General features: G+C 40.9%; 1 protein-coding gene across 22 annotated transcripts in view; it reads right to left on the bottom strand.

Moving 5' to 3' along the window:
- SGIP1 (SH3GL interacting endocytic adaptor 1) overlaps positions 1-16977 on the bottom strand; it is a 149363-nt gene that overhangs the window by 27284 nt on the left and 105102 nt on the right. For 14 of the 22 annotated variants that reach the window (XM_081193707.1, XM_081193708.1, XM_081193727.1 and 11 more), the window contains 2 exons: positions 13580-13639; positions 12265-12324 (listed from right to left, as the gene is read on the bottom strand). The exons of 4 other annotated variants lie outside the window; for them this stretch is intronic. In XM_081193707.1, coding sequence (XP_081049833.1) covers positions 12265-12324; positions 13580-13639 — 120 coding nt within the window. The remainder of the gene's footprint in view (positions 1-12264; positions 12325-13579; positions 13640-16977) is intronic. 4 more of the 22 variants (XM_081193722.1, XM_081193713.1, XM_081193719.1 and 1 more) reach the window with 1 other exon arrangement.

Below are 16977 nucleotides of genomic sequence, written 5' to 3'. Positions count from 1 at the left end.
CTATGAGCCCCAGCCAGTCCTGAAACATTTGATCTACATCCCTAGCTGGATGTACAGTTGTGTGAATGGACCCTTACTTTTCAAAGATGCAGTAACCAGCACACTTTTAGATGCTTATGAAGAAGCAATATAGATGAACTCTAGGTAGCATATTTACAATTATGAGATGGTTCCTACTTACTAGCTGTGGCAAGTCATTTGGTAGGGGTGCCACAGTTTACATTTTGCAGTGGTATTCAAGAGACACAGCACCTGCTTCCACAAGTATTCTGCAATTATGCAACACTGCAGACTCACTAGAAACCATTTTGTGCTTGCACCTTGAAATGTAAAATTCAATAAAAGTAACCACACAGGAAGGGACGTGGGTGGCACTGTGGGTAAAATCTCAGTGCCTAGGGCTTGCCGATCGTATGGTCGGCGGTTCGAATCCCCGCGGCGGGGTGAGCTCCCGTCGTTCGGTCCCAGCTCCTGCCCACCTAGCAGTTCGAAAGCACCCTTAAGTGCAAGTAGATAAATAGGTACCGCTTTATAGCGGGAAGGTAAACGGCGTTTCCGTGTGCGGCGCTGGTGCTGGCTTGCCAGCTGCAGCTTCGTCACGCTGGCCACGTGACCCGGAAGTGTCTTCGGACAGCGCTGGCTCCCAGCCTCTTGAGCGAGATGAGCACGCAACCCTAGAGTCGGACACAACTGGCCCGTACGGGCAGGGGTACCTTTACCTTTAACCACACAGAAACAGGATAACTGGTATGCACTAGATGGAATGGATGTGTAGAAGAATAGAAGCATCACATTTGGCCTTGCCCATTGATGCAAATGAAATGGGAAAAAACACAGGATAGGTATATAAATCTACATCCCGATAACAGCAAAATATGATAATTTAGCACTATGCATACCTTTGCATATGTGTGATGGTTGTACACACACAGTTTGAACTGAACCAACATGAGGCATTGTCAGGAATTTTATGAAGTTTTGTGACAAATATTTCATGAACTCCAGAATCTGGATTGTTGTGGGACGGAAGAATTATTTTTATAATTAAGACTAACCATTCACTTTAAAGAAGCTAATGGGATAACCCAATTTTGATAGCTGCAGTACTTCTGTGGAGTTTCCTTAGACTAAATTGTTCTCTATTATAAGCTGCTACCTGTATTATTGACAACTACCAGTTTGCATACAGGGCAAATAGATCCACAGAAGACGCTATCACCACCACTCTCCATGCTGCTCTGTCCCATCTGGAGCAGCCGGGGAATTATGTGAGGCTGCTGTTTGTGGATTTTAGCTCTGCTTTTAACACTATCCTCCCCCATAGACTGGTGTCCAAGCTAGAGACGATTGGACTCTCCAACTCCACCTGTCTCTGGGTTTTGGATTTTTTGTCAGAACGTTCTCAGAGGGTTAGAGTAGGGTCACATGTGTCCACAGCCCTTAGCCTTAACACCGGCTCACCACAGGGTTGTGTGTTGAGTCCCCTGCTCTATGCTCTCTATACGTATGACTGTACAGCCATCTACTCCAGCAACAAAATCATCAAGTTTGCTGATGATACTACGGTGGTGGGGCTCATTTCAGGAGGGGATGAGTCCGCCTATCGGGACGAGGTGGAGCGGCTCTGTGTTTGGTGTGGTGAGAACAATCTGGCTCTTAATACGGCTAAGACCAAGGAATTGGTGGTGGATTACAGGAAAAAAAAGGCGGACATTCAGCCCTTGTATATCAACGGGGAACGGGTGGAGAGGGTGGCGGAATTCAGGTTTTTGGGAGTGACTATGGATCAGGGCATGACTTGGAGCGCAAATACCACTGCTCTGGTGAAGAAGGCCCAGCAGAGAATTTATTTCCTCAGACTTTTAAAAAAGAACAATCTGAGTGAGAGACTACTGGTGTCCTTCTACCGAGGCTCCATAGAGAGCATACTCACATACTGTATTTGTGCTTGGTTCTCCAGTTGTACAGCTAGAGAGAGGAAGGTGCTCCAGAAGGTCATAACCACAGCCCAAAGGATTATTGGTCACCCTCTCCCACCTTTGGAAGAACTGTACGGTTCCCGTTGCCTTAGGAAAGCAAACAACATCCTGCAGGATCCATCTCACCCGGGATACAGTCTGTTTGCACTACTGCCTTCTGGCAGGAGGTATAGAAACATCAAGTCAAGGACAAATAGACTGAAAAACAGTTTCTATCCAAGAGCTGTGGCCTTTTTGAATGCTGTAACTCGATAGTGAGATCTGGGAGTTTTTGGGGGTGGGTGTGGGTGTGGTTGGAAGGTGGTTTGTTTGGTTGTTGTTGTTGTTTTGTTTTTACTGTTTTTAAGGGATGGCATCCAATTTCGTTGCACTTGTGCAATGTTGCACTAGTGTAATGACAATAAAGAATCTATCTATCTATCTATCTATCTATCTATCTATCTATCTATTATACCAGGCTTCTTCTCAGGGTTTTTTCCAATTAAATTCCTATTTCCTGGCATAGAATTTGCCTTCTTTACAGTTGCTATACACAGGCCCAATGTCTTCATCCAACTATGCACAATAACCCTAATGTCTCATTTCTGGTGAGAAACTGACACCATGAGCATATATGTGAAATTAAGATTTTTTTCCCCGCCCTGACGTTCATCACTTTATCCTTATTTCCAGTGAACTGCATTTGCCCATTCGTACATATTGGAGAGATCGTTTTGGAGCGCTTCCCAATCCCTTTTTGTTTCACTGGGGTAAGTCACATACTTTAATTGTATGATGTGTGGTAAGCAGTTGTTAAAAACTATTTGGTTCTGTCTCTTTTTCCTTCTCCCAACGTCCCAAGAATTTTTGTCGTCATATTAACCATCAAGGTGTAATTTAGTTTCATCATCTCAGTGGTGCTTGGGTTGTCACTGCTTATTGCCCATGTTATAAATTCAGCTGTTACCACTGTAATACATTTTTAAGTGTCACTTCTCCAAGTGCAAAAGGTAAATGTTTCAGCAGGACAGATGTGGCATGACCTTTGTAAATCAAATTAAGCTAGCTGCCCTCAATAAATAGGTCATTTCCAGGTATGATAGCAACGTGTCAAATTATCCAACCTTATATTTAATCCGTAAAGGTAAAGCGACTCTGGGGTTGCGGCGCTCATCTCACTTTATTGGCCGAGGGAACCGGCGTACAGCTTCCGGGTCATAGAAGAAGAAGAAGAGTTTGGATTTGATATCCCGCCTTTCACTCCCCTTCAGGAGTCTCAAAGCGGCTAACATTCTCCTTTCCCTTCCTCCCCCACAACAAACACTCTGTGAGGTGAGTGGGGCTGAGAGACTTCACAGAAGTGTGACTGGCCCAAGGTCACCCAGCAGCTGCATGTGGAGGAGCGGAGACACGAACCCGGTTTCCCAGATTACGTGACTACCGCTCTTAACCACTACACCACACTGGCTCACCACATGTGGCCAGCATGACTAAGCCGCTTCTGACGAGCCAGAGCAGCGCACAGAAACGCCGTTTACCTTCCCACCAGAGCGGTACCTATTTATCTGTTTGCACTTTGACGTGCTTTCGAACTGCTAGGTTGGCAGGAGCAGGGACCGAGCAATGGGAGCTCACTCCATCGCAGGGATTCAAACCGCCGACCTTCTGATCAGCAAGTCCTAGTCCCACATCTTGGTCTAAATTCTTATTTATAGTACATATTTAAAATCCAGTAGATGTACAGAACAGTAATCAAGTGGCCCTGATCGACTTATAATCTCATGCAAGAAACTCCTATAGGATTAGACAAATACTTTGGAAAGTGAAGTTGCCCACCTGCATTGCTGTACATTGCCTTACATCCATACGTATAATGCTAAAGTATATTTGAATGTGAATCCCTCAGCAATCTGCCCATGTGGTTCTGAATGTGCATTCCTATGCAATTTGTCCAGGTAGTTTTAGATCTATCAAACAAATTATAAAGGATAGAAGTTGTTTCTCCATAGCTATTTTTCTTGATAGATTTGGGCAAGTGTAATTTTTTGCTAAACTTTCATTTTATGCTTTATTTACACTACAGAATTACAGAGTTGTAAGGGACCACAGTGTTTATCTAGTCCAACCCCCTACACAATGCAGGCTGCGTAATGCACGAAGAATTTATTGTGTCCCCAATGGATAACCACATCCTCCCAAGGCAGTCTTTGTTCCAGTCCTTACTGTTCTAACAGTCTAGAACAGTTCTTGCCATCAGGTGGCCTCTCCCAATGTTTAGCCAAAATCTGCTCCCTTGCAATTTCCACCCCTTTGTTCTAGTTCTACTCTCTGGAACAAAGGAGAACAAGTTCATCCCATCTTCTGCATGAGGGCCCTGAAGATATTTGAAGACTGTTATTCAAATGCTGGCTGACCAGCAGAAAAATAGGGTAGAACTATTACTTCTTGTGACCTGGAAGCTATGCTTCTGTTTATGTAGCCTGCATTTGCTTTTTTAGTCATCATGCAGAATATTCTCCTTGCATAAAGTGATTTGCAATCCTTAATCATCCCCACAGCTATTCAGTAAGAGAGATAACTCTGATTCACATCTTACAGATGTAGAGTTGAAACCTAGACTACAGGACCATTTTCACTGCTGAGCAATCTAACACCCAAAAGCAATATTTATCCAGGTTATCACCCTGGCTTGGAATTGACACTTGACCTGGAGGAACAATTAAAGAACAGTTAAAGTCGGGTCATATTTAGACACTCTTAGGTAATTAATGCACAAGTGGTCTTAAACAGACCATAGGCATTCATGCCTCCCCTCTCTTTCACATCCAGATTCATAGCACAACAACAAACAAAAAGGATTACAGAATTGCAGTTCATAGCAGGTGCAAATAGTTCAAAACATCATTCACAGGGGCATGTCCACCTTGTGTTTTTAAGCAACCTTTGCCACTGCTGTGTGTAGCATGAACAAATGGATCAAAACCACAAGGCTGTAAATTCTCATGTAGGGAGAACTAACATGTATGTAAGCAAATCATTGTTATGGATATATAGCAAGTTCCATGCTTCTCCCTCCCACCTTCTTCCTGAATAAGAAGCAGCCAAGGGAAGCTGAAATGGAAAATGAAAAGGAGAGGCTGCTTAATCCTAACCATTCTTGCCATTTGCTGAAAATTGCTCTTTTAACCTGGGCTTTCCCTGCCAGGGGGAGATTCTGAGCAAACAAGCAGTAGAAAAGGAAATCATTCTTCAGCGCCTCCCTGTTCTGGTTCTCTGCTCAAAGCTTTGGCTTCCTAGCTGCTCAACAAGGAAGAAAAATTAGAGAATTGCCCATCATGTGTAGTTTGGCCCTTAGGCAAGTAATAAAAGCTTCTTGCGTAAATTCTGTCTTGTAGCCTATTCATGCCATCCCTTTTAGACAGGTACAAAGTACATCTATTATAGTTTTAATAGTACAAAATGTCCTTCTACAAATTGTGCTGTGAATATGAAGAGTATTAATAAAGAAGAGCTAAGAATGAAAAGCCCATTGTCACAATATCACAATTATACAACTCAAAATACTACACAAAATATGAAAATGAACTTGGATGTTGAAATGTATTTTGATGCTTATAAGACAGGTTCATTTATCACAACAACATTCAGCACATCAAAGTTTGTTAAAATGAGAAGTACAGTTAAGGCACTGGGGTTCTGTAACCTTGAAATTTTATTATTTTATACTGTTATGCTTTTATTGCTTAGGGACAAATAGAGATAGACAGAACCAGCAAAATTTCAGAGTACGCTGTGAATAAATCAATTCAAAATAGTCAAGATAAAATTACATGGCTAAGTAAAATTAATTGGTTCAAGTGTGTACCAATTATGAAGCAATCATCATGGAAATAACACTATCAATTAACATAAAATTGCCTGTTTAGTTGTTGAATGAATGTGAGTGGTTACATGGTGTTATATTTAATATCAGTGTTGTGAATTGTATAAGCTGTGATATTTATATACAAACAAGAAGAGGGAATTTAAACCTGAAATTTCATTTTTGGTCAGAACCGTGAGCTATGTACAGGAAAAACAATGGTTATTTCAACATGTGCAGAGCAGGTTAAAAAGAGAGAGGATGAAATTTTCCTTCAAGTCTGAGGCCCATGGGCACACCGTGGAGATCTGCTATAGTGCCCGCCAGGTAATCCTATCTTCTCTATGTTGCAATTGCTTATCAAACAGACAGCTGTCCCCTCTCTGCTAGTTTTTATCAGCCCAAAGGGGCAAGGGTAGAGAGCGCAAGTGGTCGCCCTGACTGATCCAAGCATTGGGCTGCCATACATGTTGAATTTCCTGGGCATATCTGGAATATTGCATCCATCAGCATAAAATCCATGTTGGCAGTGTCAAATTTGGTGTTTGGATTTTCACTGTTTGGAATATGGCAACCCTATCCAAGCACCCTTCCCACATTCTTGAGGCCTTGTTAACTGAAACTTATCCAACATAATCAGACTAGACAGTTCTCTGGACACAACTCAGGATTCATGTGCTGTAACAGATGCAAGCTATTCTGTCCTAAAAATGCTTTGCAAACAAGTCACAGCAAGCTACTGTCGTTCTGTCAATTGCCTAAGGCCAGACTTTAAAAGGCCTGCATTACCCAGAAAAGCTATGCCAGGCGGCATAGTGAGGATGCAGTGGAGGTAACCAAGTATGCCTTCGTTCCTGAGCCTTCACTGCCAATAGGTAGGCTCAATGATGAGCGCTCACCACTGTTTGGCTGGATTCAGCCAGATCTTTCCTCCACTTGCAGTTGCGTCCAGCTTGTTTCCTCGCCCTAAGCTCTGGAGTATACCAGGGAGCCAAATGGGCTCCATGAAGCAGGAGGAGCAGCTCAGGGGCAACTGCATCAATGGTTTGAGCCATTCAGATGTTCCAGAGGTCAGGCAGGACTTCGACAGGAGCACAAGTCATATTAGCCAGAAAATCCCCCAGAGCCGCCTGGAAGCCCACTCAATCCATCAGCCTCCAAGGACAAACCATCGTCATGCAGAGGGGGAAAGATGCTGGAAGCCTAAATCTCAACAGGAAGTGATCTGAGCATGACCAGGGACTGATTTCAATGCTCCCTACTTTCAGATCACCCTCTTCCTGTGCAGTTGAGAAAACAAGGTCCAGAGTGTGGTCTGCCACATGTGTTGGACCGGTGGCATGTTGAGACAGCCCCATGGGTGTCATGACAGCCATGAAGTCCTGAGCCACCCCAGAGCCACTCGCTTCAGCATGGATGTTAGTCCCCCAAAACCAGCAGTCTGGGAGTCCTCAACACCACCTCTGAGCCCAGCTGTGTAAGCTTAGGCAAGGAGAAAGCTGAGCAGCGAGGCAGGAAGCAAGACAGCAGAATCCCTAATTTGTCCTGATTGCCCAATGCCAGGAACACACACTTTAGATCCCCCAACTGTAGCAAGGAGAGGGAGAAGGAGGGAATTTCTGTAGAACACAGCAACTTCCCCTCCTCCTCCCCTCCCTCAAGTCTGCCCTGATGCTAACCTGAGTACCCAGATGAGACCAACTCCAACCTGCTCATCCACCCAAGTCTCAGTGATACAAACCAGATCAACCTCCTCATCCACAATCAAATTGTGGATGAGGGAGGTCTTACTCAGAGTTGACCTGCCAGCCCCATGAGTTGCCATAGATGCCAGTTTTCTCATACCTCTTTTAGCTTTGAAATTGTCAAGCAGAGGCTAGGCAGCACACTTCAGATGGATATAGTTGCTGTCCCATAGACTTAAGTACCCTTCTTCATTTTAAATAAGATTTGAAGACCCAATAAGCATAAACTGATACACCAGCCTTCTTATTCACAAAGCTGTTGATTTGAGAATATGTTTTCTAAGCAGACAAAATTAAATTTAGTTCACGGAAGGAAGAAAAAGTAGGGACCCAATATTTTGGACCCAACAAAAACCCAACTATTGTTTGTATTGGAGATTATGAAATACATTCACACTAAATGGAAAACAGCTTTTCTAAAATGTTACCCAACAAGTGAAGAGATAAATTTGCAGAAGCAGCAATTTTAATGTACCTTTCATATGTGATATTTGCAAGTAGTGTGATTTACAATCATGACAAACCAAAGTGCTTCAGAGGCATGGATTACTTTAGTGGAGACATAAAAGCTGGGAAAATAAAGTATCACAAAATGTATCTGTAGATGAGAGATTACTTTTCTGTCAAATATGCTCCTTGGGGTAAAAAGTATTAGTATTTATTAAGCATCAGTTTGTTATGTGTAATACAAAACTCAGCAGAAGATGACAGACTCAGGGGGGCTACACTTTAAGGCTTGATTAGGAACTACATTACAGTACAATAAAGTTGGAAATTGATAATTACTTAGGATGCAGGTTTGCAAAGGCAGCAGATTTTTTTAGGCAGTAGTTTAAAGAAGACGATGGGAGATCAAACTCTACTGCTGATTGCTTGGGACTATCTTTTTTTGTAAATTAAACATCACCTGTCTCACTTTCTGTATTACACTGCTTTATCCAAACAGAGTGAATCTGTCAAGTTTCTAAAACTGCAACCAAGAGGGTCCACCACATGATATTGGCTTATTTTCAACAGACAGCAACGGTGCCATCAGCACAATGGCAGTGGCTTAATGTAAACATTAAACACTATGAACTACAATTACCAAATAGGAAGGGCCCTGTTTGATATGCTGGAGAACCATTCCAAATCACAGCTAGTTAGACCAACAAACTAATTTGGTATAAAGCAGTTTCCTATGCTCCTGTTTTGAGAGCTTCATGTAGCACCAAACTTATGGTCATAGCGCAGGCTGCCCAATGATGCTCAGTTTGCATTTGGCACCTGAGCAACAACTGTGCCTTTATAAGCAATTGCAGAGTTAATACAAAAGGGCATCCCATCCCATCTTGCAGATCCCACCTGAATGCAGGCTGACTCCTCCCTCTGCTGGGCCTAGACAATGGGTCACATGCACTGGGACACACGGCACCAGTACAATGATTTCCTTTGCCTTAGGTTCTCCCACACTTAAAATTTTCTGCTGTCCCTGGGGACACATTTTGTCCGGGGACAGATTGCTGAATCCAGGGTCTGTCCCCAGGAACATCTGGTGACCCTACCCTACAAGAAAGTCTAGCAGCACCAACTACCAGGCTTCTACCTTAAGAACAACTTCTATTTAGGATGCAAATTGGCTTCAAATGTATGAAATCCAAAGAAACATCCTGCTTTGCCATAGATATTCATCAGCTTCTGATAGTGACACAGATGCAGTTGCTGGGATGGGATTTCAGCACCATCTTTTTTGGGGGGGGGGGTTGGGGTAAACTTTTTCAGAATCTGCAGGATCCTGTCCTCCTCACTTAGTTCCTCAGGCTTCCTCTTTACCACCTACTTCTCATCACTCCCTTTCTTCCACTCCTCCTCCCACAAACGGGCAATTGCAGGAAAATACCCAACACTTTGTGGCTTATTCCCCTTGCCTTGAATAAACTTATTCTGTCAATGCTGAATGGAGTCTTTGTCAAAGAAATCCAATTAGAAACTAAGAAATCAATCCAGCTTTTTGGTAATTTGCACCATCTGCTCTTATTGTACTTGCTGCTGAAGTTTTTGTTGTTTTTCTACTGGGTTTGTTTACAGGTTATTGAAATTGCTTTATTGAACAGGCTTTATTGACGTGGTTGTTGTTGTTTTTTGTTTGTTTGTTTATGTGATGCCTCTTTGGCACCTGATGAAAACCTTTTAAAAACTATATTTTATAGTCTAGGACTTTCAGATTCAGCCATAAGTGAGGCAATGTAAGAAGGGTTAGGACTAACCTGTGGTTGATTTTGCCCTAGTGACAAAACTTAGCATTTTGGTCCTTTTTTAAATTCTCAAGCCTGAGGTATAAGGCATTTCCTATTTTGAGAGATTTGTCTGTATTTTTATGAGCTGATTATGCAAGATTTAAAAATATATGGAAACTGATCAAATTTAAACAAAAAAAATGTAGATAATTCTTACCTACAGACAGACATTGTTTACTTAACAACGCAAGTGCTTCAAGAACACCATTATAAATCATGAAATCACTAGCAGGAAATCATAGGTTTTGTGAATGCAAGAAGTCAAACCACTGTCCATATTTGCTTTTTAAAGGCAGGCTGGAATGGCAGAAATGAAAGCCCTATTCAAATGTACTAAAGGTGTGCTGGATCAATGTCTGCTTGGGAGTGTGCATGTGTGAATGTTGCCTTTCCCCAATGTGCTGATAGGTTCTTTATCCACAGAGCCAAATCCACAGGGATTCCCTGGGTTGGTTCTACACATGTTTAGGCAATATTGTTTTATTTATTCAAAATATTTTTATCTTGCCATTCTGTCTACTGAAGGAATTCGAGGTGGTTCACAAAAAATAAAAGGTAACAAAACACACAAAACTAAATTAGCAGAGGCACAGGTCAAAAACAATAACCACAAAAGAAGATTGGGTCAGCCACTTGCTTAAAAGAGCAGTGCCTTGGCATCATGGCACCAAAAACAAGCACGGAGGGAACCAGGTGCAAAAACTTCTAGAGCTCCAGTGCTACTTTTGACAGGACTCTCAAGCCCAGCTTGAGTATAGGCCCAAACAATTAACTGCTGAGAGAAACATGTAGTCAATTAAAGCTGCCCCCCATTGCTGTTTTCCTACAAAATTAAAGTTTACCGTCACCAAATATGGACAATTTCCCAAGACTGATTAAAAAAACAACTGTTTGCAGATGGGCAACAACTTTTACAGATAGCAGAATAGTTGTACTATGATGTTAGTTCTGTGAAGTATATTTAAGGTACATAAACCATTAGGGGGTATTCCTTTAACTTAGAAAACTAAAAGGATCGTATCAGTATTTTCAAATCACAAAGACCTATCAGTAACTGGTTAAGATTAGGCAGAGGCTGACTTAACAGGAAGGAAAGATGCATTCGCTTTACCTAGTTTATAACAGAAAAATATTTCCAGAGGCATCAAACTTAGCTTTCTCAATCTTCATCAGGTGCCCTTCAAACATTTTGACCTATACTGTAATTTTATCGGCCCCAGTCAGCATGGCCAATGACTGGGGATAATGGGAGTTGTAGTCCAGAACATCTGGAGGGCACCTTGTTGGCTAACTGACTTACATATTCCATTTCAGACCACAACATTTCATGCTCATATGAAACTCAGTCATTCCAGTACACTTTCTTTTTCTTATAAATTTATCCCCAGAGGTGAATTAGAGGTAACAAGATATGTGGAGCAGTTCCACAGAAAAAGGTTAAGAAACTATCCTTCCATTCAGGCAAGAGCCCCTTCTGTGAGGGAAGGGATTGATAATCTAGTGTAGAGTTTCTGCAAAGGAAAGGTAGAGGGAGGTGATTTTGATGATTCTGCTCCACTTCTCTGCAGTACCTTCCCATGGTTCAGGAGGTTCAACAATGCTCTGGAACACTTTTTTGGGGTACTAAAAACAACTTGAGTTGTGCCAACCAATTCTTACTCCAGAGGATATTTGCCACAGAATAAAATAGGTTCATGAAATCAAACATTTAATATAGGAAAGCTTTAACTCTCCTGTATAGCCAAGCTGGAAAAAGGTTACATAAATGTTAAAATGACAACACTGAAGTATCAAATGGATAATGGACTTTTATTAATTGACCAACATTCAGATTGTAATACTATTTTTATCCACCACCACCCCCGTCAAACGGTCTTGATACATGATCCAAGCACTAAATACAAATGTATTTTTCATATTTCTCTGAAGTACTCTATTTATTAAGGGAATGGGAGATTGTCATGGTTAAGAATATGATGGCAAGGAAAGCTCTAGAAACGGATAACAGGATAATAGAACATTTTACCTATATTTATAATGTGTAGCTGCTATAAGGTGTAAAAACTGCTTGCAAAGTGTATACAAAGAAGCCCTGGTTGACAGAGTCAAGTTCTTTGATAATCAGTAACTCCAGAAGAAGATTTTTTTTAAAAAAAAATCAACAACAATTATTTCCCCATTCCCCTTTAAATTATAACAATTGAAGGGACACAGTTGTACAAATCAAATTTTAAAATGATTCTGATTGAACTCGTCATGTCATCTAAGTAGCCATAGCATTACCATACAGAAAGGTAGAATGGGTTTGTTTGTTTGTTTGTTTGTTTGTTTGTTTGTTTGTAGGAAACCAAAGGGCTTCTATTAAATAATAAGAGCAAAGTGGGGGCTTAAAGTTCCAACCCAGTATGCTATGCACTACTTACCTTCAAAAGTCAAATAAAACTTTCCTCTGTCAAACCAGACGAGGGAAGGCTGTTCATTCTCTGTATGGCCAGGAGTTGAAGCGGGATGGGAAAGGTTAAGGAGAAGGGAGAGAGAAGGACATAAGTGTAAGTCACAGAAGCAGGTTATTAATCTCACTACAGGGGAGGAAGAGGCGCTGTGAGCTGTTAACGTGCAAGGGGGAGTAGAAGGGAGTTTAAAACAATTTTCTTGTTTTATTTTGGGAAACAGAAAGCAAAAAAAAAAGTAAAAAAATGGCAAGCTATGGAATCCTAAATGGAGATAATTTTTGCCCACTGGATTGCTGCCTACGTGTTTGTGAATGGACGGTGTGAGAAGTGTTCTGTTGCTGCAACAGAATAGTAGTATGTTGGGTTGTTTTTTTTTGCTGTACTAGCTTTGGGCGGAATTTGTCACACAAGGCCTTGTCTCCATTTTAAAGATGCTGCTGTAATGTTGGAAGATGCCTCTGGGTATGAAAACAACATCTGAAAATGTAGCACTAAACTTTATTACATGAACCTGTCTTGAAGAAAAAGGCTGGTAAGGGGAAAACATGGCAATGATTCTGGCACTCACATGCTCTTGAGATAAGCATGCATTATAATTCTGAACGTATGTTGCATGGATCTTTCGTATGGGTGGGCTTCCAAAGGAGGCATTAATCTCTGGTTTGACAGTTTCCCCTAAAGGTGATAAATTTGGATTAATTAACTACTGGGCAGGATTTCTGGAATGTTGGTTAAGTGCATGATTTTATTGAACCGTATTATTTGATAAATTTCCAAACTGAACCAATAAATTTACATTTAAAGCTACCCTTCTTTCTCTCCTAGTAAAAAATTACCAGTTACTTTGACTCACAATATTTTAAAGAGTCCAGGGTACATGTAAAACAAACTAAAAACACCTAAGGAAATACTACTGCTGAAGCTAAGCACATCTGGCCTTGGAAGCTTCCTTGGAAGCCTAGTCCTGTAAAATGAAGGAAGAGCTGGGCAGACAGAACATACATATGGGAAAAACCTGCTCTTGAGTAATAGCATTATACCTTACATAAAAAAGAACCACAAGTCAAAAATCTATCACCTCTCCAAAACTCTTGCCATTGGGAAACTGGTATGCTATATGCTGCATTTCTGAGTTTGGCATGAGTTCCTCTCTTTTACATATAAGTATATATTTGTATGCACTTGACACTCATGGTGGTGAGGGTGGCAGTGAAGGAAGCATTCAGATGACAATGGCTAGGATTTTAAATCCAGATTTCTTGAAACCACTCTGCTAGTACAGTACCTGCAGGAGTTTCACAATGCCTTTCAAACGTGAGCAGTTTGTCAACATAAGCATCATCTTCTGAAACCCATGAGCAAAAGAAATGTAAAAGAAAAACAATGAAAACACAAATTCCAAATGAAAATCAAGTAGCTGTTTATCAACCAAACCACAAACATTACAATGAAAAAAAGATCATAGACATAGAAATGGTGGACACATCTCTTTTTATTATCAAAATCATATGCAACAACCACCACAAGAACCCAAAAACAAATACAAAAAAAGACAAACAGTAAATGAAATAATTTTGTGTCATATTTCCTCAGACAAACTCTCCATATATGGGATAACCTTTAGAGACTGGAAGAGTCACACACAGGGAAGCCACAAAGGCTGAGAAATTGTGCTTCTTACGAGCTACTTAGGCCACAATCGTAGGGACACTTACTGGGAGTAAGTCATATTGAACTCAATAAGGCTTACTTCTAAGTAGATGTGCATCTTGTGTACCTTACTCTTCATGTAGAATTTTATAATGAGTGTCCAAACCCTTCCATGTCTTAAATGGAAGGGTAGTCAGTTTAGGGGTGCTGAAGAAACTCTACCTGCTGAAGTGTGACTGTAGCCCAGGGATGGAGGACCTGTGTTCTCTGGATGTTGCTGGACTACAACTTCCACCATTTCTGACTGTTGACCATGCTGGCTAGGGCTGATGGGAGCTGGAGTTCAGCAACATCTGGAGGGCACCATGTTGACTACTCTTGTCTTAGATCCATAGAATTTAAAAGGTGCTACTGCAACAAGGAAAAGTTCCCCACACTCAAAGCATACCTGGCAAAGGGTCATTCACTCTTGCTAAAATCCTCTTAAAAAACCAACCGTGTTTCACTGTCCAACCATTCCTACAATCAAGAGGTATTTCCCAATGCTGAACTCAAACTGAGTTTGCTATAACTGGGACCCATTGCTTCTTGCTAATGGCCTCCCTTTTTTTTTTTACTCTGCTAACCCATTCAAGCCTAATAGTATGACTGTAAGCTATAATTGTTGTTCTCTGAAACAGGGAAAAATACAAAGGCCAGATCTTTAGCACATTTTTTTGAATCCTATGGTTTAGGATACAAACCAAGGACTCAAACTAGCCCTGACTCAAGAGGTCTGAAATTGCATTGGAACCTGGGCTCTGCTCCCACAGGAATTGCTATTCCCTCTCCACGGTAAATGCCTGCCATGCTTTTGCCTTGAGCTGGAAGCTTTTTACATGCCAAGCCATTCAGCATATTAAGCATAATTTACTGCATTATTTGTCATGGGCCACAAGAGCAGATTGGCACAATCCAGTCTCATCCAACACATGATCTGACAATACCACTTGCCTATTTGGGACAGGTGGAGGTTTCTCTGTTGCCAATAAACATGCAATCCTATTTTCAAGGAGTAGATGAAAAAATTCTCATTATTTTGTTCCAGAAGCCAATAAATGCTGGAAGCTACCTATATATTCTCACAATATGGAAAACTCAAGGGAGATTTTTAAAATTAAGGTACCTGTGGGGAATATGGTCCTTCCCTCCGTCCCTGCTCAGGGAGAGCATTGAGGAGAACACAGAATTTGAGCATTTAACAAAGATTTCCTTTTATTTTACTACAGTGAATACAATTCTCCCCACAGAGACACAGACACCCGACAATATCAAAGGACAAAACAAGTTGATCTAATATTAATGTAAAATTGTGCCTGTGTTTAACACATTCAAGAAAACACTCCAGAAATAGTTTGTCTTGTCTAAGAGTGTGACTATTACCTTGGCTATCTCTAGAAGCGAATCCTAATTTCAGATTTCTAAAAAAAAGGGATGCATAAACCAAGCAGCCCCTTTTTATAAGCTGCGAAAGTGAACAGGCTTGCACATAGCATTAAACCTAACCATGGCTTAGCATGAATGTATGAGCTCCCAGAAAGGAGCTTGCAGTTGCTTTGCTGCTCCCTGGTCTTTTTTGCTAACGTGCCATGCTGAGCTAAACCAAGTTTAAGCTTAGCATGTCTTCTGCACCTGGACTTAAGACCAGGCTGTCTCCAGACTAGCTATGAGCTGTAACCAAGGGTTAGTTGTGGTTAGTCTAGGGACCATAACCATGATGCCCAGGTTTGAACAATGTGCTAATCAGGGTTACGTGGCAGCAAAAAGAACTCAGGAACAGCAAAGCAGCTGCAAGCTCCTCTCTGGGAACACTAAGCCTTGGTTTAGCTTAGCGTGACAAGCAAATCAGGCCAGTCAGTGGGAAGTCTAACTATAGTGCTCATGTCAAGACCTTCATATTGCCAGCATAAAGAATGCTCAAGCTAGTCACTATGAACAAATACACAATAACTAAAAATAGCTGGGATGTACAAATACAAACCAGGAACTCCTTATTAGCCATTTCAGCTGTTTTCTCAATCATTTTGTATTAAAGCTTCTCTTCACCCCAACAAGGGTGCTGAAATCTCCAAGGCCATCTGTAAAAAAGGCCACTTAGATAATTTTAATAAAATGCCTGATTACTCAATCAACTTCAACGTAACAGCAATTTCTATAAAAATCATATATGGCGAATGAATCATGTTCATGTCAAGACTATGAATCAAAGGCCTACTCGTGTTCTTGAATGGTTAGTCAAAAGCATGTGGCCTTCAAAGCTTGTAATGTTTTAAGTGTGCTGCCACCTAAAACTTGGACTACGTACTACCCTATCACAACTGCACATTCACATTGCTTCTAAAGTTTAGGTTAAATATAAGGCTTTGGGGGCAATCTATAGCACTTTTAAACGGTTGTGTTTGAAAGAGTGTCCTTGGCTATTGAGTAACTGGTTTCTTCCATCCACTGAAAAGAAACCTTAAAAGAGTATCTGCTGGAGCTCATAAGCACAGGCTTTTAGAAAGATTATATAAAGCCTTTCTTTTCAGGCAACCCTTGTTTGATACTGATTGGATGGATATTTTAATGGTTGTTTATATTTGAACTGTCATCAGATTTTTCCAATATTGTATTTACAAGTTGGATGTACTGGTAGCTTTAGAAAAGACATGTAACTTTAGGCATAATATAAATATTATGTTTTAAAATAAATAAACGTTCTGACATTTTTTGTAGTTACCTCATCTATGAATATCAATTTGAAGGCTATCTAGATTTGTGAAATCATGTTGAATAACAGAATAATCCTGACTCTAATTCACCTTGACTTTCACAATTGTTATCCTAAAATCAAACAGAAACCAGCAATGGTCTCTATGGATCATTGGTTATTTCTTTTAAAAGCAACAAAATTTATCTAGAGGAACTTTACTTCTATTAATGAAAATGTCTATAGTGACAGAGTCATCATGTTCATGCTTATATATGGGGAAAATTATTATTTCAACAGAAAAT

Source organism: Podarcis bocagei, assembly GCF_964188305.1.
Source record: "Podarcis bocagei genome assembly, chromosome: 5".
In the NCBI taxonomy this organism is placed as follows: domain Eukaryota; kingdom Metazoa; phylum Chordata; class Lepidosauria; order Squamata; family Lacertidae; genus Podarcis; species Podarcis bocagei.
This window is presented reverse-complemented; position numbering and strand designations above follow the sequence as displayed.